This window comes from Apiospora aurea (assembly GCF_038362705.1).
Source record: "Apiospora aurea strain CBS 24483 chromosome Unknown utg000001l_segment0_segment0, whole genome shotgun sequence".
Classification (NCBI taxonomy): Eukaryota; Fungi; Ascomycota; class Sordariomycetes; order Amphisphaeriales; family Apiosporaceae; genus Apiospora; species Apiospora aurea.
The window spans coordinates 4996241-5015214 of NW_027117388.1; the positions used below are offsets into that span (position 1 = coordinate 4996241).

Below are 18974 nucleotides of genomic sequence, written 5' to 3' on the forward strand. Positions count from 1 at the left end.
ATCGCTGACCGATGCACCAATAACCGTGGCAGCACTGGCAACTACGCTGACGTACATACATGTAGTCTCAGCAGGGCCGCTGTGTTCTCATGGAAGTCGTATTCTACTCCCCCAGGGAAACCACAGGAGACATATGTGTGTTTGATTACAAACTCCGACGTTCTACAGTGGCGGCCTGCCCACGTGGATCAATTCAAGTGATGGCAACAACTGACATAACATAGGTAGATGCAGGACACCTGCTGAAACTGATGGGAAAGGGGGCACATTCTGATAGCCAGCCGGACCTTTGATGTCCTGCACTTGCCGCAGTCACAGCATCAGCCCAGGCAACTACCTACCATCCCACATGGCAAAGCTAGAAGGCACGGACTTGATGCCAACTGTCTCTCATAGAAGCTGACAGCGTGCCTAGGCACCTAAGATTTCATCAGCTTGAGAAGGTAGGAGCAATTGCAACAACATCTACAACCTATTGAACCTCAATCATCATGTGGAAGGTTCACCGAGTAGGTAGGTGGCATTAGGTGGGAGGTAGTCAGCCTTGTAGTCCGCCGGAGATGAGTGCGACTGCGCGCAGGACGGCTCAGCTGGTTTTCGCGATCCGGGTGCTGGCGTTGGTGTACTTGGTGGTTGTGGTCTGGATGGTGAAGGATTTGTGGGACATGGTTTGCATCATTAGAGATCCTCTTGGGAAACACACTTAGGCAACAGCTATGCAATACAATTATGGGATGAGCTACGGTTCCCCATTAGAAAGCGACAAGCATGCTGTTTGCTCCTGTGGTGGTTTCGAGTAAGTGCGCAGTAGACATTTCGGGCCTATGGAGTAATGGAAGGAATGCGGTATAGGAGTTGGTTGGTTGGCGCTGATTCCAGGGACTTCTGAGAGAAAAAGAACCGCATGCGCATGCTGCGGGTGTTTACCCCCATCTCCAGCAACCGGACCATAACATGGCGTCTATGGACTCGAGGGAATGGTCCATGCGTGAAAAATAAATAATATGCTTTTACTACAGGACTCAGACTTGACCGACTGACCATAGCTGACGTGGTCGCAAAGCTTGGGGTGTATTTTCGAAGAGGCGAAAAAGAAGCTCTGTACGTTGGATTGACAGTTTGCACAGTCAATGGATACGGCCTATGTACGTTCGTAGCAGGTGCGCAGCCCAGTATTGACATGAATAAGGGGGCTCTTTTCCCAGTGTCCCTAATAGAACCCGTATGGTTCCTGGACTTGTGACCACTTGACTAGGCACAAATACAGACGTTGACTCTAGAGCAAGCAAATCACCGATAACACACTTTCGATGACCCATACATCCAAAATCGGCGACATGACAGCTTTAACGACCGTTGGGCATCAATACAGGCTGAGAAACAAGGAACATCCAAGCAGTTTCCTAGAGAGACCGAGACATAGGGCGGGCTCTGCACTACGTGGGATTTCGAAAATCGCCGGCCGGTCAGCCTATCATTGGTGCCAACGCTTGACTGGATGTGCCGATAAAAGGCTTGGTTAGGAGACAGCATGTCTGAAAACACGCCATTCTGCAGGCTCGCCGATCTTCTTTTTCGACAGGAAGAGGGGGGAGAAAACGAATAAGGGGGAAAAGAAGGGGGAATGACCCGAGGAGGCGGATGCTGCGAGTAATCTTACATCTGGCGGCTTCGCTTCCTAGGGGACATTTGTTTCTGCAGCAAGTACAATGGCGTGCATGGAGTTCGCCCAGGGACAGTTGTTCGTCAGATGTATCGACGGGGCCGAGCCGCCCGGGTCCAATGTGATTGCTGGCATGTTCGCCAGCGGTAGCGCGGTGGCGTGGCCGCGAAGGATTCGGCCATATGAATGACCAAGGCTCTTATTTGTCAATGAGCCCTCGAGTCTGGCGGTCTGAAGCAGGGTAATCGTTGCACCGGGTTTATTGCCGGGATATCTTGGAAAAAAGGGGGGAGCCGAAGGAAATCCCCGATTCCTCGTAACCAATGATTCGATAAAATGGGCAGTACTGAACGGGTACGTGCAAGAAGCCACTGGGCTAGAAACGACTGCACTTTCGGTGATGCCCAGCTCGGACGTGCCAATTGACTCAAAACACGCCGTGGCGAGTACCTACTTAGTAGGTGTACATGCGCTGATCATCCCCACGCGGAGCCTCATATATACATCCATGCGAGACGACGACAACGCTGGCTTGAAGAAAGCGTGTGCTGACGATTGGTTCCCGATGCCCATATGCAGGCAAATCGGGCGCACCGCCGACGTGAGTCGCCCGGCTGCTGAGGGTCGATACACGAATGGCCATATTCATGCGTCAGAGGGTTACTGTACCCATCTACCTTGATGTATCTTGCAGCTCCAAACTCATCAGAATGATACTACACCGATGAGCCTTCCAGACCCCGGCGATATGCCACTTGCGCAGCTTGTCAGACGTAACACGTCAGCAACATGACTGTAGACGGCACCGAAGGAATGTGCCAAAGGTGACATCCAACATCCCAACAAGGAGACAATGTACGTATGCCCCGCTTTCTCCCCCGGGAATGTGGCAGGGGTGCTGATTGGGCATGCAACGGCTGACCGACCGATAGCTGGCTGCAGGCTATACTCCGCCCCGTCAAGGTGAGCGCCAGCCTTTTCGATGCTTGACCATCGACTGGGTGAAAATGGCCAAAAGGACCATACCTCGCCCATTCTAGGCAACCGTCGTTTTCTAGCTCTGGATGCCTCGTTCCGTTTGCGAACCAACCGAGCCGCAGGCCAGGGAGCGGTTGTTTGTGCGCCTGGAACTCTCCCACCCGCGCTTGATTGCGGTTGCACGTTTGTTTGCGCGGCAAGCTCCTTGTCGCATTCCAGCATCACGCGCTCGCGCCAAAGTACAGCGAGAACCAGGAGCCAGCCTGCTGTTGCCCAAGAGCTGGCAGCATATTCCAGGATTGCCAGTCGAGAGGAAAGAAGTACTCCGGGTATACGGGCCCATGGATTGGCAGTGCAGTGGGGGTTTGGGAAGAGCGTAGTGCTGCTCATCAAGCCTGTCGAGTTTGCGCCGTTCTGTTTTCCATGACAAATAGAATCAATGAGCAGATCGTATTGCCCGGGCGACATCCCGGCTTGACCAAGCTGAGGTGCGAGATAAGCGGTTTGCACAAGGGGGGGGGCTGATACTTGGAGCTTATATGGGCGGGCAAAGACCGCCTGCAAGATGCTGCGTATCTGCCGTGCCACCACCGCCGAGCTCCTGTATGCCGTCTCAAGAATCCCCCCCCATGATGACCATGGCTTGCTGCTTTGGGCCAACGCACATCCTTGTCTGATTTCCCGCTTCATCTTCTCCGCCCGGAAACCGATGGTGCTATATCAGCTGGGACACCCCGCCATTGATCTTATCCGTGATCATCCAACGTAGCCTTCACTGTTCATTGTTCTTCGAGACACCGAAATCACTATCAATCTTGACAGTCAGCTGCTCATGACTAGGTAGACTCATAACACCATCGGTTGTTGCACTCATATACCCCATCCTCCGACTTACTACTTCTCGGTTTCTGTTTGATAGCTTTTGGACGAGAGGAGCTGCAAGTCACACATACTGCTTCGAGCTCTTAACCATCAGCGCCTCCTATTCGCGAGACACCATGGCTGGAGAACACCCCATCGTCCGTTTTCCTCCGCACCATCCTGGTCCGCCTCCTCAACACCAAGATCCCCCCACCGCCTCCACCAGAGGCGATCCCGTTTGACCTCCGCTTCGGAGGGCCGGCGGTGGAGGTGAAAAGCATCCGTCACCAGGCAATGTCACATGCAGACATGGTGGCCATGTGCACAGACTTCGCAGCTCACCGCTATGAAAAGTGCAACAACAACAACAGCCACGTATTGGACTGCGACGATGAATATGTGCCTAGATCTCCCTGGGAGGAGATCATCCAGACTAGGGTCATGAGTCTATCCCAGGAACAGCTTCTCAAGGAAATTCACCGACTGAATTCAGAGACTAAGCCCCTCTTGGAGAAGAAAGCAGCCCTGAGCCAGGCCTTGCAACGGCACATAGATCTTTCCATCCAGGAGCTCACAGACAAGGAATACGATCGAGCAAACTATCAATGGACACTCGTTCAAATAGATCAACAGCTTAAGCAGGTGCACCCGGCCACTGCCCGGTACAACACAGGACACCGAGCTGCAACAAGGCCGCACGGGGACAGAGGCAAGAAGCATCATAAGGACAAATGCAAGAAACATCATGAGAAACAAAGAGCGAACAAGAGTAGAGCTAGGAATAAAAGCAAGCCAAGAAAAGTTTCCTCTTCATGCAAGGCTAGACATGCGTCATATCCGCCGCATGAGAAGCTACAAGTGGAAAGGCTCTCACTCACGGTATACTTCAAGCGGGCACCGCGCCCGGATGTCGATGTCGCCGCTCTTTTGCAAAGCCGATCGAGAGCACGAATGATGACACGACCCACTACGTTCCAGCAACCACAAGATCCACGACCAGGGGGCCCCGTGAGCGGGGTCCCCATGCGAGGGCACCCTCCTCAGGGGCCGCATCAAGGACAGCGGCCTCCTGGACCGCCTGGGGGACTGCCCCATGGACCTCTCCCTGGACCTCCCAGCGGACGCCCCGTGGGGATAGGTCCACCACCACCTCCGGTCGTCATGAGTGGAGGCGGCGGGGGCGGGGGCAGGGGCAGACCGCCGCAAGTTCTGGTCGGGAGTGATTCAGGTAGTAGCAGTGATGGTTCTTCATCGACGGATGATTCGGACAGGGATTCGGGTTGGTCGGACGACGAGTCTGTATTGACAGATCCGACCCAGGCCTCCTCTTCTACCAACTCATCGTCTCGTGTCGGGAGGCGCGGCAACCGTGGCCGCAGCCACAACCGCGGTCAGAGCCACAGCAAAGTTCGTGACAAAAGTCGTGGCAAGAAGGATAAGAAGAAGAATGACAAGAAGGGTAAAACGAAGAGCAAGGCAAAGGGCCGGTCAGCTAGTCGGTCGCGAGGCCAGAGGAGAGAGGCAAGTCGACGCCGCCACCGACCTCCCTACCACGAACATAGCCCCATCAGGATTCATTATAGAGGAGAAACCAACCCCTATTCCGTGCCCCACCACACTTTCAATCGGCCACCACCACCATCACCACCAGCCCCTGTGATTGTGCAGCAGCCGAGTCAAATTGAAATCGAGAGGATAAAGGACAAGGCCTACATCTCTGGTCGCGAAGACGAGAAGAAGAAGAATCGAGTCCTTGACGAGATGTCGTCGGATGATCGTCCTGCTCGACGTTTGTCACGAACCAGAGCGGGTGTCAGACATGTTGAACGCCCCGAGCCGCGCCGTGAGACATATCGCGAGACACGCCGTGAGAGGGTTTGCGTGCCATGCCATTCAACTTACCCAATCGACACCCTGGAATCGTCTGATTCTTGTTCCTCCGTTTCCTATTGCTCGACAGACGAAGACGCCACCGAGTACGAGCCTGACTATCGTCAAGCAGGAAATCGTCATACCGCTCGAAGAGGAGGTGGCTTATATCGCCACCATCGACCCTACCGTTCCCATTCCCCTCTCCTTTCCACCTCTCACAGAGGTGCTCATGTAGTCCGCAACACCTACCGCACCCGCCCCAGAGCCGACGGACATGGGCATCGTGAGCCATATACCACGGACACGCACCATATCATCGTCGACTTCGATGACCCGCCGTATCGGCAACCCGAGTCCAGAATGAGCGATTACTCGCTGGACCGCGATGTGCTACCGCGGCAAGGGAACCCCTTTGAGCCGCGGCTCGGGCCACGTTTTGAGTCGCGCTTCAGACACGGCCACCGATGAGCGACCGTAGATGAAGACGTAATTGGATCTTGTTCTTCCCAGACTGGAGTCGGATAGGAATCTGCGAGGATAGGCCTGTCTCTTTTTTTTTCTTTGCCGTTATGATATCTCTACTGCACTTTCCGAGGGCGTACCAGGCGATGGCATGTGGCTTCTTATGAGTGCACGATGTTTGAATGAACTGGATGTGTTCATCTTCTCGGAAGGCGTGTGGGATATGGTTGATGGCGGCTTCTTGTAGGGTTTGAAAATTGGACGTTGAAATTTAGGATGCTGGACCGCTCATTTCTGTATCTTACCTCCAAATGTACTTACCATTTGCGTATTGTCTTTGCTGCAAGTTAAAAAGGTAATTTTAATTATGGAATATCGACGGGGCCCATTGCTGTATCCAAGAAGATCCATGCCAGGTGTAATTCGACGGGTTTCTGAAACAAAGGAAAGGTTGTAGTTGAGTTGGGGAAGTTGCTCGAAGAACGACCCAGGTTAACCTTAGGCGATATCGTTAGCACCCGGGGACCCCTAGGGGTTTGGGGGTTTTCTAGGGGACCCCACGGGGCCTCCAGTGCCCAATGGATATCCCACTATTTTCTGCCCAACGTACTCCTATTGCACCAAACGTGCTCCGGGTGCTGCATATTCACGGCGCGTAGTTGACCAATAAGAAAGTGAGGCGGACAAATTGGTTCGCTATAGGGGATCAACCAAGCGAAAAACGAATGTATTTTGGTGACATGTGATGCAGACGGGTGGTCTCTGTCCTTCCCCCTCTACTTCATTAGTGTTATCGCAGGCGCGTGCAAAGGCTACTGCTACCCCCTCCCTGGCATAAAGGGGGGATACCTCCGTAGAGACCTGCGACATCTGCATCCGAACATATCACGCTGGCACGGGCAAGAAATAAAACGTGGACTACATCTTACGTAGCACATCGAGTTGAAGAAGCTTCGTCAACGATCTACTACTTACAAGATGACGTGGGCGTGTCACCAAAGCTAAGGCCTGAGACAATTCAATGCATTGCTAATGTACCAAGATATAGTACTACATACAGAAGTACCTGGTCTGCAGCACGGTGCCAGACTAACGGTAGATAGGTAACCCAAACGCGTAGAAGATAAACTCAGTTGGTAGACGAATAGTACAACCCCCCAACAAAAGAGACTGGCTGGCCGTTTAACAGCAGGCAGCCCGTCCTCTCACCTCGTTTCTCCCTATGCAAGTGCATAATATTGCTTCTCGCAAGTATATCATGGCAGTGCCGTGAGGCTCAAGCGAACTCCACGGGCTTCCATCTTGCGTTTCATGCTTCTAGTCACGACTGTCGGAATAGGAGGCGGAGACGGCATCTTCTTAATCCGCTTTCTCGGGGTTCTCGTAGGTGTACAAAGAGCTGTTCCAGGTTCTTCCGTGCCTTCTCGGGCTCGTTTTGATGATCGAAGTTGACGACCAGGCGTGGCGGGTTCGTTGATGTCGCATTCCATAGCCATTACTGTAGTCCTTGTTAAAACTGCCTCCACGGCCAACAGACAGGTAATAAACTCACCCTCAATAGAGTCATTCCTTGTCACATCCTTGTAGCCTGTGACTTTAGTCGGTGTCTGTAGTATTTCAACGCTGACCGGTGTTCTGGTAGGCGTGTTCAGTGATCGTTGCCGTAACGGATGTTGATGACGGAGCGCCACGGATCTCGTCAATGCCGTCGAAGTCCCCAAGATGCCGTCGAGTAGACTGTCTCCCGAGAACTGCCGAGCCAGAGCATGAGAAGAACTCGTGGTATCCTTGCCTAGCCAGACACCAACATCTGCGATACCCTTTCCGAGTACGAGCCGGGAAGCAACAGCCTGTCGAGACTTTTTAGGGGGTTGGCGTTTCTTGCTCTTGGCAGTTGCTCGAGATGAAGTGGTATGAATATAGTCGCTTTGCCATGCAAAGAGATCGAGTCGGCCAAATGTAGTCGACTCATCTGCGGTGATGAGCTGCTTCGACTTTCTTCCAGTGTTCGTATTCGTCTTGGCAGCAGTAGGAGAAGAATCGGGGATCTTTCGATATCGTCGGGCGGCAGCTGCGCTCCCACGACAGAGAAGAACATGTTTGTCCTTCGGAAGACCAATAGGGAGGCTTTGGATTCTTCTTTTCTTCGGCGATCTCTCTCCTTGCTCGTCAAAGAATGGATCTCCTCCAGCGAAGGCCTCGGCCTGCCGCTTCAAATGGGGCCGCTTGATCTCCGAGGGCGGTGTGCCCGGGTACCCGAATTTCATAGTGCACATCTGGAGTATGTTGGGCTCCCTTGACGCAACATCCTCCCGAGAGGGTCTGGTGTTTTTCTTTCGTCGATTCACAACCATAGCGAAGAAGAAAGGCAGGCGCGAGATGCTGCCAGTTGCGATCGAGGACAACGGGGGTGGAAGAGATCGAGTCGCGCATCTCCAGGCGCGGGGAGGGCAGACTTGTTGAGGGAGGCGCAATCGATCCTAAGGTAAGATATGGACAGAGAGGCCTTACGAGAGTGTACCTGCGAACCGTATAAGCCCTTAGCAAAGAGACATCGAGAACACGATGCCTTCACCTAAGTATCGCCCCGCAGCTTTCTCAGCACCAACATGATAGGATCAGCTCTCTCGACTCAGCAACGGTGTTGCTACATCCCACCTACAGCAGGATACAGCCAATTGATCCTTTGTCTGTATGCGACTTCGTTTCCAGAGCTCGATGCAATTGTTCTTTGCATGAATTCACACATTCCTGGAATCTAAGGACAAAGGCCATGGTCAATTTCATCAGCTACCCGGGTAGTTGTTCGCACGCTTTTACGACCATTTGAAAATACCTTTGTCATCTAATTGCAGGCATGCTTTTTTTTCTTCCCCTTAGCGAACACGGTTCGCAATTGACCGCATCTATTCTTCCAATCTACGTAAGTCAGGCTTGGTTGATCATCGAGGTCAATACTAGAGCCCATCTCAATAGCTACGTGATTTGATATGCAGTAACATGCAAGAACGCGTGATGGGGAAGCTGAGGCTACCTTAACGAATAGCCTTAGCCGCCTCAACGAACTGTCGTATCCTGTCGAGGTCTTGTTGCCCGTCAACTTCCACACCGCTGCTTACGTCCACGCCAATAACACGTCCGCCATCGGCGCCGACGGCCTTGACAACTTCAGTGACGTTGTCCGGGTCCAAGCCTCCTGCAAGTAGCAAACGCAACTCCTGGTCTCTGGCCAAAGTTGCTTTAATGCCCACGCCATCAAGCAGCTGTCCTGAGCCGGATCCGGAATCGAGCAGTGGAAGGACATGGTAGCCTCTAACGCCCATGCCAGGTGCCTCTGGTGTATACTTCTTAATCACCGGGACGGGAATGGCTGTGGCCCACTCGAGGGGTTCGTTCCCATGTAACTGAACGATGTCCAGATTATACCGACGCTGCAACTCTAGAACCTGATCTAGGGGCTGGTTCATGAACACTCCTACCAGCAACGGTCGCGTCCTCCCGTAAGAAGTGATCTTTGATACTCCTGCCGCGAAGAAATCACTGGCGATATTCTCGGGCAATCCACCCTTTGAGTTGGAGGCCGGACGCGAGAAGTCGTGGATTGCTTTCGATATGGCCGTTGCTGCCTCGTCTGTTACTGTTCGCTTCCGCCCTGGCACCATGATCATGCCAATTAGATCTGCACCTGCCTGAGAAGCAGCCAGAGCGGCCTCGGGTGTTCGAGTGCCACAGATCTTGACCAAGAGGTGATCCGTTTCGGGACTCTTGGCCGTCACCTTACCAGCACATAGTTCCTGAATGAAGGTGGATGCATCTGGCGCTCGCATGATAGCCTCGCCAACGAGAACAGCATTCACTCCGTCCTTGTGGTTGGCTACGACATCCTCATAAGTGTTGATACCGCTGAGAGCGCAGATGATAGTTTCCTTCGGGACCAGACTGCGAAGTCGACCTGTCGTGCCGAGGTCAACCTCGAAAGATTCAAGATTGCGGTTGTTGACACCAATAACCTTGGATCCCAATTCAATCCCCACCTTCATTTCTTCAGCGTTCTGTACCTCGACCAATGGTTCCATTCCCAAGGATAGGGAGTAGTTGTACAGACGTGTGAGGTCCTCGGCACTGAGCATCTTCACGATCAGTAGCACAGTGTCTGCTCCAGCTAGTCTGGCCTCCAGAATTTGGTATTCGTTGAATATAAATTCCTTCCGCAGGATGGCCGGGCGGTTAGGCATGTTGTTAAGGACTTGCCTGACGGCTCGGAGGTCGTCAATGCTGCCTTTGAACCAGGTAGGCTCAGTTAAGCAAGATATTACGCTGGCTCCAGCCAATGCATACTTCTTGGCCTGGGAAGGCGCATCGATTTCGAGCGCAAATACACCCTTGGATGGCGAGGCCCGCTTGATCTCAGCCATGAGAGAGACATCAAAGGGCGTTTGGCGCAACCGATTCACAAACGATATCAGAGGAGGGGCGGCGTTCAGATCGTATGCAGCTTGAAGATCCTGCATACGCTGTGAAGGGATTTGCATCTGGGCCGCGACTTTCTCCCGACGATCGGCATAGATTTGTTGCAGTATGCTGGTCTTCTTAGGGACAGCGGCGGGCGCAGTGGCAGCGGATGCGGCCTGGGATGCTGAAGACGCAGCCGCATGGGTTTGACTCTGCATGCGCTCGTTTTCGGCCCAAGTACCACCTTGCAGGCGTAAGAAGTTCTCGAACATCTTTTGCCCATCGACGGACAGAATACTCTCGGGGTGGAATTGAACGCCCTCCATGGTATACTCCTTGTGGCGCACGCCCATAATGACACCCTTAGTGTCATCATCCTTGGGGATCCACGAGGTGACCTCGAGACATTCGGGGAGAGTGACATGGGTGCCAGCAAGAGAGTGATATCGTGTAACCGGAAGGTCCTGGTCCAGTCCGGCATACACGCCCTTGCGATCATGCTTCAAGGGAGATGTTTTGCCATGCAGGATTTCTCCCGCGAACTTGACATCGCCACCATAAACGTCAAGCATGCACTGTCTGATTGCCGGATTAGGCAATTGTCTTGGTAAAAGTGGGATGACGAGAACGACTCACTGGCCCATGCAGACACCGAAAATAGGAATCTTTCCTGCAAAATGTCTAATGACATCGCGGCTGATGCCAGAATCTGTGTGCGGGTGGCCAGGTCCGGGGCTGATGACAAGTTGAGTTGGCTTCTTGGCAACGAGCTCCTCGATGGTGATCTTGTCGTTCCTGATCACCTCACACTTGGCACCCGCAAGGCACAGGTACTGGTAGATGTTCCAAGTGAAGGAGTCATAGTTGTCAATGAGGATCAGGTTCGAGGCCGTCGGGACTGGGTCAGCAGGCTTGGGGTGATGAGGGGAGTGGTCAATAATGTCTTCCTGGTTGGAGGCCGCCATGGTGTTGGGTGACTAACGCCCGGAGGAGCTCAAGAAGAAATATATCCACCCAGAAGAACACAAAGAAGTCTGAAGTGAGGGGTGGGTAAAGAACTCTCTTAACGATGGCCAGACACGAATTGAGTCACGCCCGGCAGTTGCGGAATGAGTAAGCACAGACTGCAGAAGGGATGGAATCGGAGTCGGGTCATCCGTGTAAGGTAACCTTATCAAAGCTCCAATGTCACCCACGGCGGCCGCAGACCGGGCTGGATGGAATCAAGCAATGATTGTTTGCGTGACACAAAAATGCGGTATCGCCCCCCACCAAGGCTGACGGTGCGCAGTACCTGTTTGCTGTTTGCCTTGAGACATGCCTGTCTCAATGCGCGCAGCGATTGGCTGGCAGACGGGGGCGCCCTGCTCGCTGATGCAAGGCTGCCATTGGATTTCTGGGCAGGTACAGGGATTGTTTACATGCTGTCTGCTCCTAACTTACCAGATTTGTTTGGGAGCTTGGACTTTTGTGCTTTTGAGAGAGCTTCACTCCCGCCATCCTAAGGTTAGGCTGAACTTTTTGGCAGCTTATCTCCAATCTCCAATCTGTAGGAAGCTTGGATTGCAACACTTGCGCCCGAACTCCATCATCAATCCATTCTATAACAAAACACGCAAAGCAAAGCGTGTCAAGACGCGCCCCATCTGTAAAGCCGCCAGATTCCCAGAATTGCCAGCCACTGTCGCGTCAAGTCGATGCACTAAGCTGTCACCATTGCCTGCTGTTGTTCACAGCGATGGCACCCCAAGCCGTCGACAAGGTTTATTTACCAGATCTAGAGCCTTGCCTGAAAGGCGAAACGATTGTCCTGTGGGTAGATGGTTCTCTTCCTTCGCGCATGCTCTGTACGATGCTGACCCGATTGCTCGTAGATCATGGCGGCTCCTAGCTGCAGCTCTTTCAGACACCACTGGCCATCGGCAGGGTAGCAAAGCCGTCGTCGAATTTCTCACGAACCCACAGATCAAGTCCCTATTCACGAAGCCCAACACCGTATTCGAGGCCGGCGATAATGATTCTTACAAGCAAGCGTTCGAGACCCGAACCTCGGCTGTACAGGTCACCCCAACGCCAAATAACAAATACGATGTGAAGACGATCAAAGAAGACACCCTCTGGCTTAGCAAAAACGCCCGTATCAACCTCCTTGCTGCTCTGCGCATCGTCGTCATCGAGTTCCAGTCGCGAGCTCGCAGTCAACTCGTCGGGGCCATCTCGAGTCAAGATGCGGTCAGCCTCCAGGAAGCCGCCGGCGCAACGAATGCGCAAACCTCTACGGTCATCCCCGGTCTTAATCTGTCCGGCCTGCCCGACGCTTCTGATTTAGAGTCCGACTTTGAGAAGCCCGAATCCAGAAGGCTGCGCATATTTTCCACGTACCTTACCGAGCGCCGCCACTTTGCCATGTGTACCGACTACATCTTCACATTGATGTTGCAGCAGAGGCTTCCATCTCTGCAAACGGCCACGGAAGCTACCACTAAGATTCGCGACTCGTTCCTCGAAGCATACGGCCTGACCTCTCTCACACCCCAAAGTGACGCGCCTGCGAAGACGTACCATGCCTTGGTCTCACGTTATTTCACCGTGGTGAGCGATAGTATAGAAGTATGCGGTGACATTACTACTGCTACTGAGGATAAATCTCTGCACCGGGACGACCTACAGATAGAACGGATGAGGACTTTTGTCACGGAGGCAATCCATGCCATGACTGTTGCTTTCCAATTGCTGGATTTGTCAAGCCAAGTTCTTGTCCCAGCCGAGCTGCTTCAACAGTGGTTCCAATTCCTCGGAGACACGTCATTCCTAGAACTCATCGGGTCGACACAAGGGCTGGGCGAGCTCGAAACGCCGGTACAATGCCTTGTGTGCTTGATCTCACTGGCTATGTTCAACCTTCCCCGGGTCATCAAATCTTTCGCTGGAGATGTGGATATTGATCCCAACACGGAATACATTGGCTCATCAGATGCTCTGGAGCTAGTTCATCAGGTTGCGATGGCAGGTGCGGAACGGAATATTGTGCCAGCTATACCCATTGCTTTTGCATGGGTACCAATTCTGCACGGTATGTGGGCTTCTTATCAGGAGCGCGCGGAGCGGAGAGATGCGCTCCAGAACCAGAAGGCCATCGAAACCTACGATTCGGGAACCCAAATGATACCGGGCAGTGGCAGACGTAACTCGGCGGGCAGCATCACGACTATTGACAAGACCGGATATGATGACTTCTTGGCTAATACGCAACTGGACCGCGATATCCAACCTGCCCATATGCTGGCAGCTGCGGCCACAGATGGAGGCCTCGTCTACGCAATAGTATCTAGTCTGGCCTTTCATCTCGGCACCTCCGAAGAATCGATTTTTGCAGCGCCTGTTGGGTCTCGGATGCGGATCGTGCTATTAGACCTTTTGACCTCAACTTTCCCTTACATCGGGTATAGGAGTGAGTCTGTTGGAGCACTGCTTGCAGTACTCTCAGGTGGCGACTTCGATTACTGGACAGCTTGCCGTCCTGCTACGATATTGCCCGAACAAAACATCGTTGTCCGCGCTCTCCAGGACCCCGCATTTTTAAACAATTACTTCATGCAAGCCGTCAATCGGTTCCCTTTGGAGTTCGTCCCCTTTATCAGTCTGAGCCGAATTCTCGCGTGTGCTCCAAGCACGGCGGGAGAGGTGTCCGAAATGGTAGGCCAGATCTTGCAAAAGGAGAAACCCTTACCTTCGAACTTCCTGCGCATTTCAACGCCTACCAACTAGCACATGAAGAAGACAACTCCAATACGATTTGCCTTACCGAGGACCTTCCCCTCTTCATCGCAAGTTCAAACAGGAGGTTGACCTCAGCGGAAGAAGAAAGCTTTGTGATACCAGCTGGCTCTTTAGGCCGCTTCATTGTTGACGAGGGCAGGACCGTCCAGATCGACTACCCACATTCGATCTTGGCGCTGCTTGGCAAGCGAATCGAAGCCAGTGTCACCCCAAACATGTACCAGCAAGAGCTTGATCGTCTGGAGGTCTTAGAAATGACCTATGCCATCACTATGATTGCCACTCTTGTGAAATCGGAGTTCACAGAGGTAGCAAAGGGGACAGGCACAGCAGGCAATCCTGAAGCTGGTTTGGCGGTACTGGCGGAAGCGAGCCGTGCTCTTCCTCGCAATAAGGACATCGTGTCAGTGGTATGCGAAGCTCTGGATGTGCATCTCGAGGGTGAGCCAGACATTTCTGTTCTGACTGTTCTGAGTGCTTGCTTGCAATTCCTGGATGCGGCCTTACCTCTGTGTCCTGGGCGGGTCTGGTCTTATATGTCAAGATGCACACTATTGGCTACTGAATCCAGAGCCGGGAAGCTGTCGCGTCTGATAGGATCACTTGAGATGTCTAGGGAGCGGTTCGATTTCCTTATGTCGGCAGTCCGAGTCTTCTCATCTTTGGTGGAAACCGCCATGAGCAGCTCCGTACAGCGAAAAACGACCGTCAAGACCACTACGCGACAGAAACAAGTGGAGAACCCTTGGCTTGGAGTGTCTGACAAGATTGTCACCCAAATTACTCTTGCGATATCACGGACCGCTGTGGACATCCTGGAGAGTTCATCGACCTGGCGTTTGCAGAACGAAATACAGCGGTCGATCCTCCTCCGCGAGCTTCTGCCAATCATGAACAAGACCATTCTGTACACGTTCAGCACAGATGAAATGACCAGCAAAAAGACACTTACAACCCCGCTACAATTGGCTGCCAAATACGTTATCGACAGCTTTTTGGCACCGTCTGCAGGAAGCTTAAGAATTCAACCTCTTTTGGCTACACTCGTCGCTGCGATTCAGTGGCCAGAAACTACGATCTTCACAAACGCATCCAAGGCGTTCACACAACGGACGAACGCGGTCCTCGAATTGGCCACAACGCTTGTCAGGGTAGCCAACTCGGTTGACCAGTCTTCAACAACCATTGAGCAACAACTATTCAAAGCTACACCCTTCATAGCAAAGATTGGCGCCGTAAACGACCAATACAGACGTTCTTCGGTGGTGTTACTAGAGGCTCTTGTAGTCAGTGCCGGCAAGGCGACTGGAGAGCCGCCCTCGCTACTTGGGTACCTTGGCCCGCAGTTATCGCGATCATTCTTACTATTTCTGTCAACGCTTGACAAGCCGTTTGACCAGACCGAGGAAGTGACTGTCATATGGCGGTTCTTCTCTACGATTGTAAGGAACAGACAACAATGGATGGCAAATTGCTTGCTCACGGGCAAAACACCGCGTGACGCCAGGAATGGCCATGACAAGATGTCCAAATCATCGTCAGACTCGGTTCTGACAAGGGCGCTTGAGAGACTGTCACACATTTCTTCAATCTCCAGTTCAGAAGCGTTATGCATTCTGGATTTTGTCACTTCAGCTCAGAATTACTGGCCCTGGACGATCTTCAACCTGCAGAACCATGGCGACTTCCTCACAGCGCTACGATCCTACGTGCGAAACCTGCAACCTTCGAATATAACGGCGAAGGTCAACGCTATGCAGGCATGTGAGGAAGCAAGACTTGCTGCTTACATCGCCGAGACATTCGCAATGCAACTCTTCCATCTGCGGCAAATGGGACAGGCCAATAGCTTAGCGAAAGAACTTGCCGCTGACCTTGACTACTTCCTTCGCGAGGGGGTATTAGTTTCAGGTTACAATGGTGCCCTCCATGCCAACTTTTCGAGGAATTTCAGCAAACAGTATCCCGTGTGTATCTTGGACAACTTCAAGCGTACTCTTCTCGAACCCAGATCACTGGGCACCGAGTATTACTATGCGTTGAGCTACGCCGACAAGATGCTGCAATTCGATGCTGGGTGGATTGGACCTCGCAACAATGGATACAAGAGCGAAATGGAGCGAGCGAATATTAACTTGTCTCTCGTAGAGGCTCAGATCGTCAGTTAACTCCAACCTGAAAAGAAGAACTTCGTGGCTAACACTATATAGGCTCTTTTCCATGCTTGGGAGTTCCTCTTGCTGGAGCTAAGCAATTGCTTACCGCAGCACGAAAACCTCAAGAAGCAATCGCTACAGGTCGCCGAACAGTGTCTCGAGGCCAACCAAGCAAACCAAGGCCACGAACAGATATTCGAGCGACTTACTGACTCGAGAGTCAACCTGGCGCTCATGCTTGTTCAGCGCGTCGTTAACAACACGCCATCCGCAGGTGATGTTGCCCAGTTGTTGACATCACTATGGGCCACAGTCAGTAGCGTTGAAGAACCATATGGCTCAGAGAACTTGACTCTTTACCGCACTTTACTCAAGTTGCTTTATGTCACGCTGCGTGCCCAGGTGCGGGCTCTCGAGTCCACGGCGAAGACGGCGGCAGACAAAAAGGCCATGGACAGCGCAATCACTAGTGTAACCCAGACTGTCTTGAGCATACTGGATCGTACTGTGGCCAGGGGGTTCCGGACGCTCGTATCACTAGTCCATGATTCGGATGCGACTGTGTTCCCGGAAGACGTTGCGATACTGACTGCCATAATGCAAGCTTGCCTCTGCATTCCTGGCATCAACCAGAGCCAGACACAAATTGTCAACATCATGGCCGCCCATGATGGGGTACACGTGGCGGTCTCACTCTATTCGTGGTCCGACAAACTTGCCGAGAAAGGTGATCCCGTCTATGGCGAGCTGTCTCTCCTATTCCTCCTGGAACTTTCGGCCCTTCCGGTGGTCGCCGAACAACTTGCGTGCGATGGATTACTCAACCACATCACGTCTGCTAATCTGGCCACGTACCTGAACCGGCCCAACGTGTCACCATTTGCGGAAACTGTTGGTCCACAGCGATGCTACAGCATCTGGGCTAAGGCCATCGTGCCGCTTCTCCTGAATGTCCTGAGTGCCCTTGGCCAAACGATTGCACCTGAGGTCGCGCATGTGCTGGATCAGTTCCCAAGTCTTATGGCGTCCAGTGTCGAACGCTTCGAGGCGCCAGGTGCCTCGCGTACGCAAGCAGCCAGGAACAGCCGTAGTTCCTTCATCACATCGCTCTCGACCTCCGAGATCCACTCGCTCGCACTCATCACGCGGATCCTGTCTGCGCTCCGCGCGAATAATGCCCGTGACATCCCCGAGGTGGAGTGGGATTCCGCGGGCTTGCTGGAGAACGTCGAGTTCTGGCTCGGCAGCCGAAAGCTTTTGCGCGAACGCCTAGTGCCCCTGGGCTCCCGCGAAGCAGAGTGGAAGGGGATGAAGCCAAGCGACGCCGGGAAAGCGCGGGGGTGTGAGAGCCAGCTGGAGGAGAAGGTGGTCAACCAGTTGGAAGAGGTTCGAATGGTTCTCTCCGAGGGCCTGGAATGAGCGTGGCCAATGAGCCTGGTCTTTTCTCAAGATAAAGCCAGCGACTTGGATGACGCCTGGTTGCGCGAAGGAGACGAGGCCACCGCCAGCTATCTAGGTGGTCAGGGGGTGCTGATGTACGACGGAAAAGACGGTGACATGTCTGTTTGCTGGCTGGTCTAGATGTGGACAGCAGGGCATGAACGGGTTGGCTCCTTGGTGGAGTTTGGGGCGTTTCTTTTCAAGTGCCTCATGTTTGGAAAGCAATGCAGATAGAGAATATCTAGTCTGAAGCCAAAAATGGGAGCTTCATTTTGAGGCGGCATACAATCAATCGGTTTTGTCTCGGCCAATAGTCCTAATACCATGAATTTCCTTGTTTGATTTTACGTTGCGAAATAACATGGTCATGGCGGAGGTGAAATTGTTTGGTGTGGTTAGTTAATCCTTCTGACTCACATAGACCACGATATACAAATGGTTACGAGGAGCTCTTCTATAGTACACGCAAGATGTCCTGGTTACATGTCTCTTACGTATTATATTCCCCGCCAACTTGGAGAAATAGTACGCAGCTGTAGCCAGGCCAGTCTCGGTTCATCATAATACACAGTAGATTGGATCTGTTCCATCCCAGTCCTCCTGAAAAGCCGGGCAAGCTGAAGGCTCACAGGGGCAAAACCCCGCTGCCGCGAAAGCTTTCATGTGTATCATTTCGCTATTATCCATCATACAGCAACCTCCCCTCCCGCTTATAACGCTGTCAGAGCTTATTTCGGGGGCTGGGCGCCCATGGCGGCGTTGTGCTCGGCGAAGCGCTCGCTCAGCCGTTGCGACAGGGCCATCTGCTTCTGGACGCAGCGGGTGATGCAGCCAGTTTCGCGGGTCGACAGGGACTTGGATGTGAAGTCGTCGACGCAGGACATGAAACAGTGGTCTACCAGGTTGCTGAAGAGCTATCGAGTGTTGTCTGTTTAGCTTTTTCTGCTGTCTACATGACAAGAGCCCAGAGGATATATCTTTGGGAGGGGAAGAGAGGGGTCGAGGGATAATTGTAGGCGCTGAAGAAAGAAGAAACACATACACCCATAAACTCCTTCATCTGGCGCTTCTGCAGGCGCTGCTCGAGCTCGCGCGACTCGGTGGCGTTCAGTCCAAGGCTGTGTACGGTTTGATGCATTAGCTCTGCTGTATAACTCGCCAATGCATTCCGTAATACATAGGCCTAGTTGCCAGGTTCACATACCCCGTGGGATCCATTTTGATATAGGGCGAGAGGGTATTTTGGTTTCTTGTTGTAGGGGAGAGTGCGTCGTGATGGGTGGGCGGAGGAGAGCTTCGATGTGGTGTAG

At 52.8% G+C, this 18974-nt stretch overlaps 5 protein-coding genes across 5 annotated transcripts; 2 read left to right on the forward strand and 3 right to left on the reverse strand.

Annotated features, from left to right (window-relative positions):
- Positions 1-3206: 3206 nt before the first annotated feature.
- Positions 3207-5842, forward strand: PG986_001526 (uncharacterized protein; the record flags this gene model as incomplete). Its single annotated transcript, XM_066837748.1, has 2 exons — positions 3207-3393; positions 3618-5842. 2 exons carry the CDS (start codon positions 3207-3209, stop codon positions 5840-5842), a joined length of 2412 nt encoding a protein of 803 aa, XP_066706641.1.
- Positions 5843-7092: 1250 nt separating this feature from the next.
- Positions 7093-8190, reverse strand: PG986_001527 (uncharacterized protein; the record flags this gene model as incomplete). Its single annotated transcript, XM_066837749.1, has 1 exon — positions 7093-8190. One exon carries the CDS (start codon positions 8188-8190, stop codon positions 7093-7095), a length of 1098 nt encoding a protein of 365 aa, XP_066706642.1.
- A 681-nt stretch (positions 8191-8871) lies between these two features.
- Positions 8872-11253, reverse strand: PG986_001528 (indole-3-glycerol phosphate synthase; the record flags this gene model as incomplete). Its single annotated transcript, XM_066837750.1, has 2 exons — positions 8872-10867; positions 10925-11253. The coding sequence occupies 2 exons, from the start codon at positions 11251-11253 to the stop codon at positions 8872-8874; spliced, it is 2325 nt and encodes a 774-aa protein (XP_066706643.1).
- A 773-nt stretch (positions 11254-12026) lies between these two features.
- On the forward strand, positions 12027-17643 carry PG986_001529 (uncharacterized protein; the record flags this gene model as incomplete). The annotated part of the gene is made up of 4 exons (XM_066837751.1): positions 12027-12100; positions 12163-13947; positions 13989-16227; positions 16279-17643. 4 exons carry the CDS (start codon positions 12027-12029, stop codon positions 17641-17643), a joined length of 5463 nt encoding a protein of 1820 aa, XP_066706644.1.
- Positions 17644-18392: 749 nt separating this feature from the next.
- PG986_001530 (putative translocase of inner membrane) lies at positions 18393-18882 on the reverse strand (the record flags this gene model as incomplete). Its single annotated transcript, XM_066837752.1, has 3 exons — positions 18393-18578; positions 18707-18782; positions 18869-18882. The coding sequence occupies 3 exons, from the start codon at positions 18880-18882 to the stop codon at positions 18393-18395; spliced, it is 276 nt and encodes a 91-aa protein (XP_066706645.1).
- Positions 18883-18974: the final 92 nt, after the last annotated feature.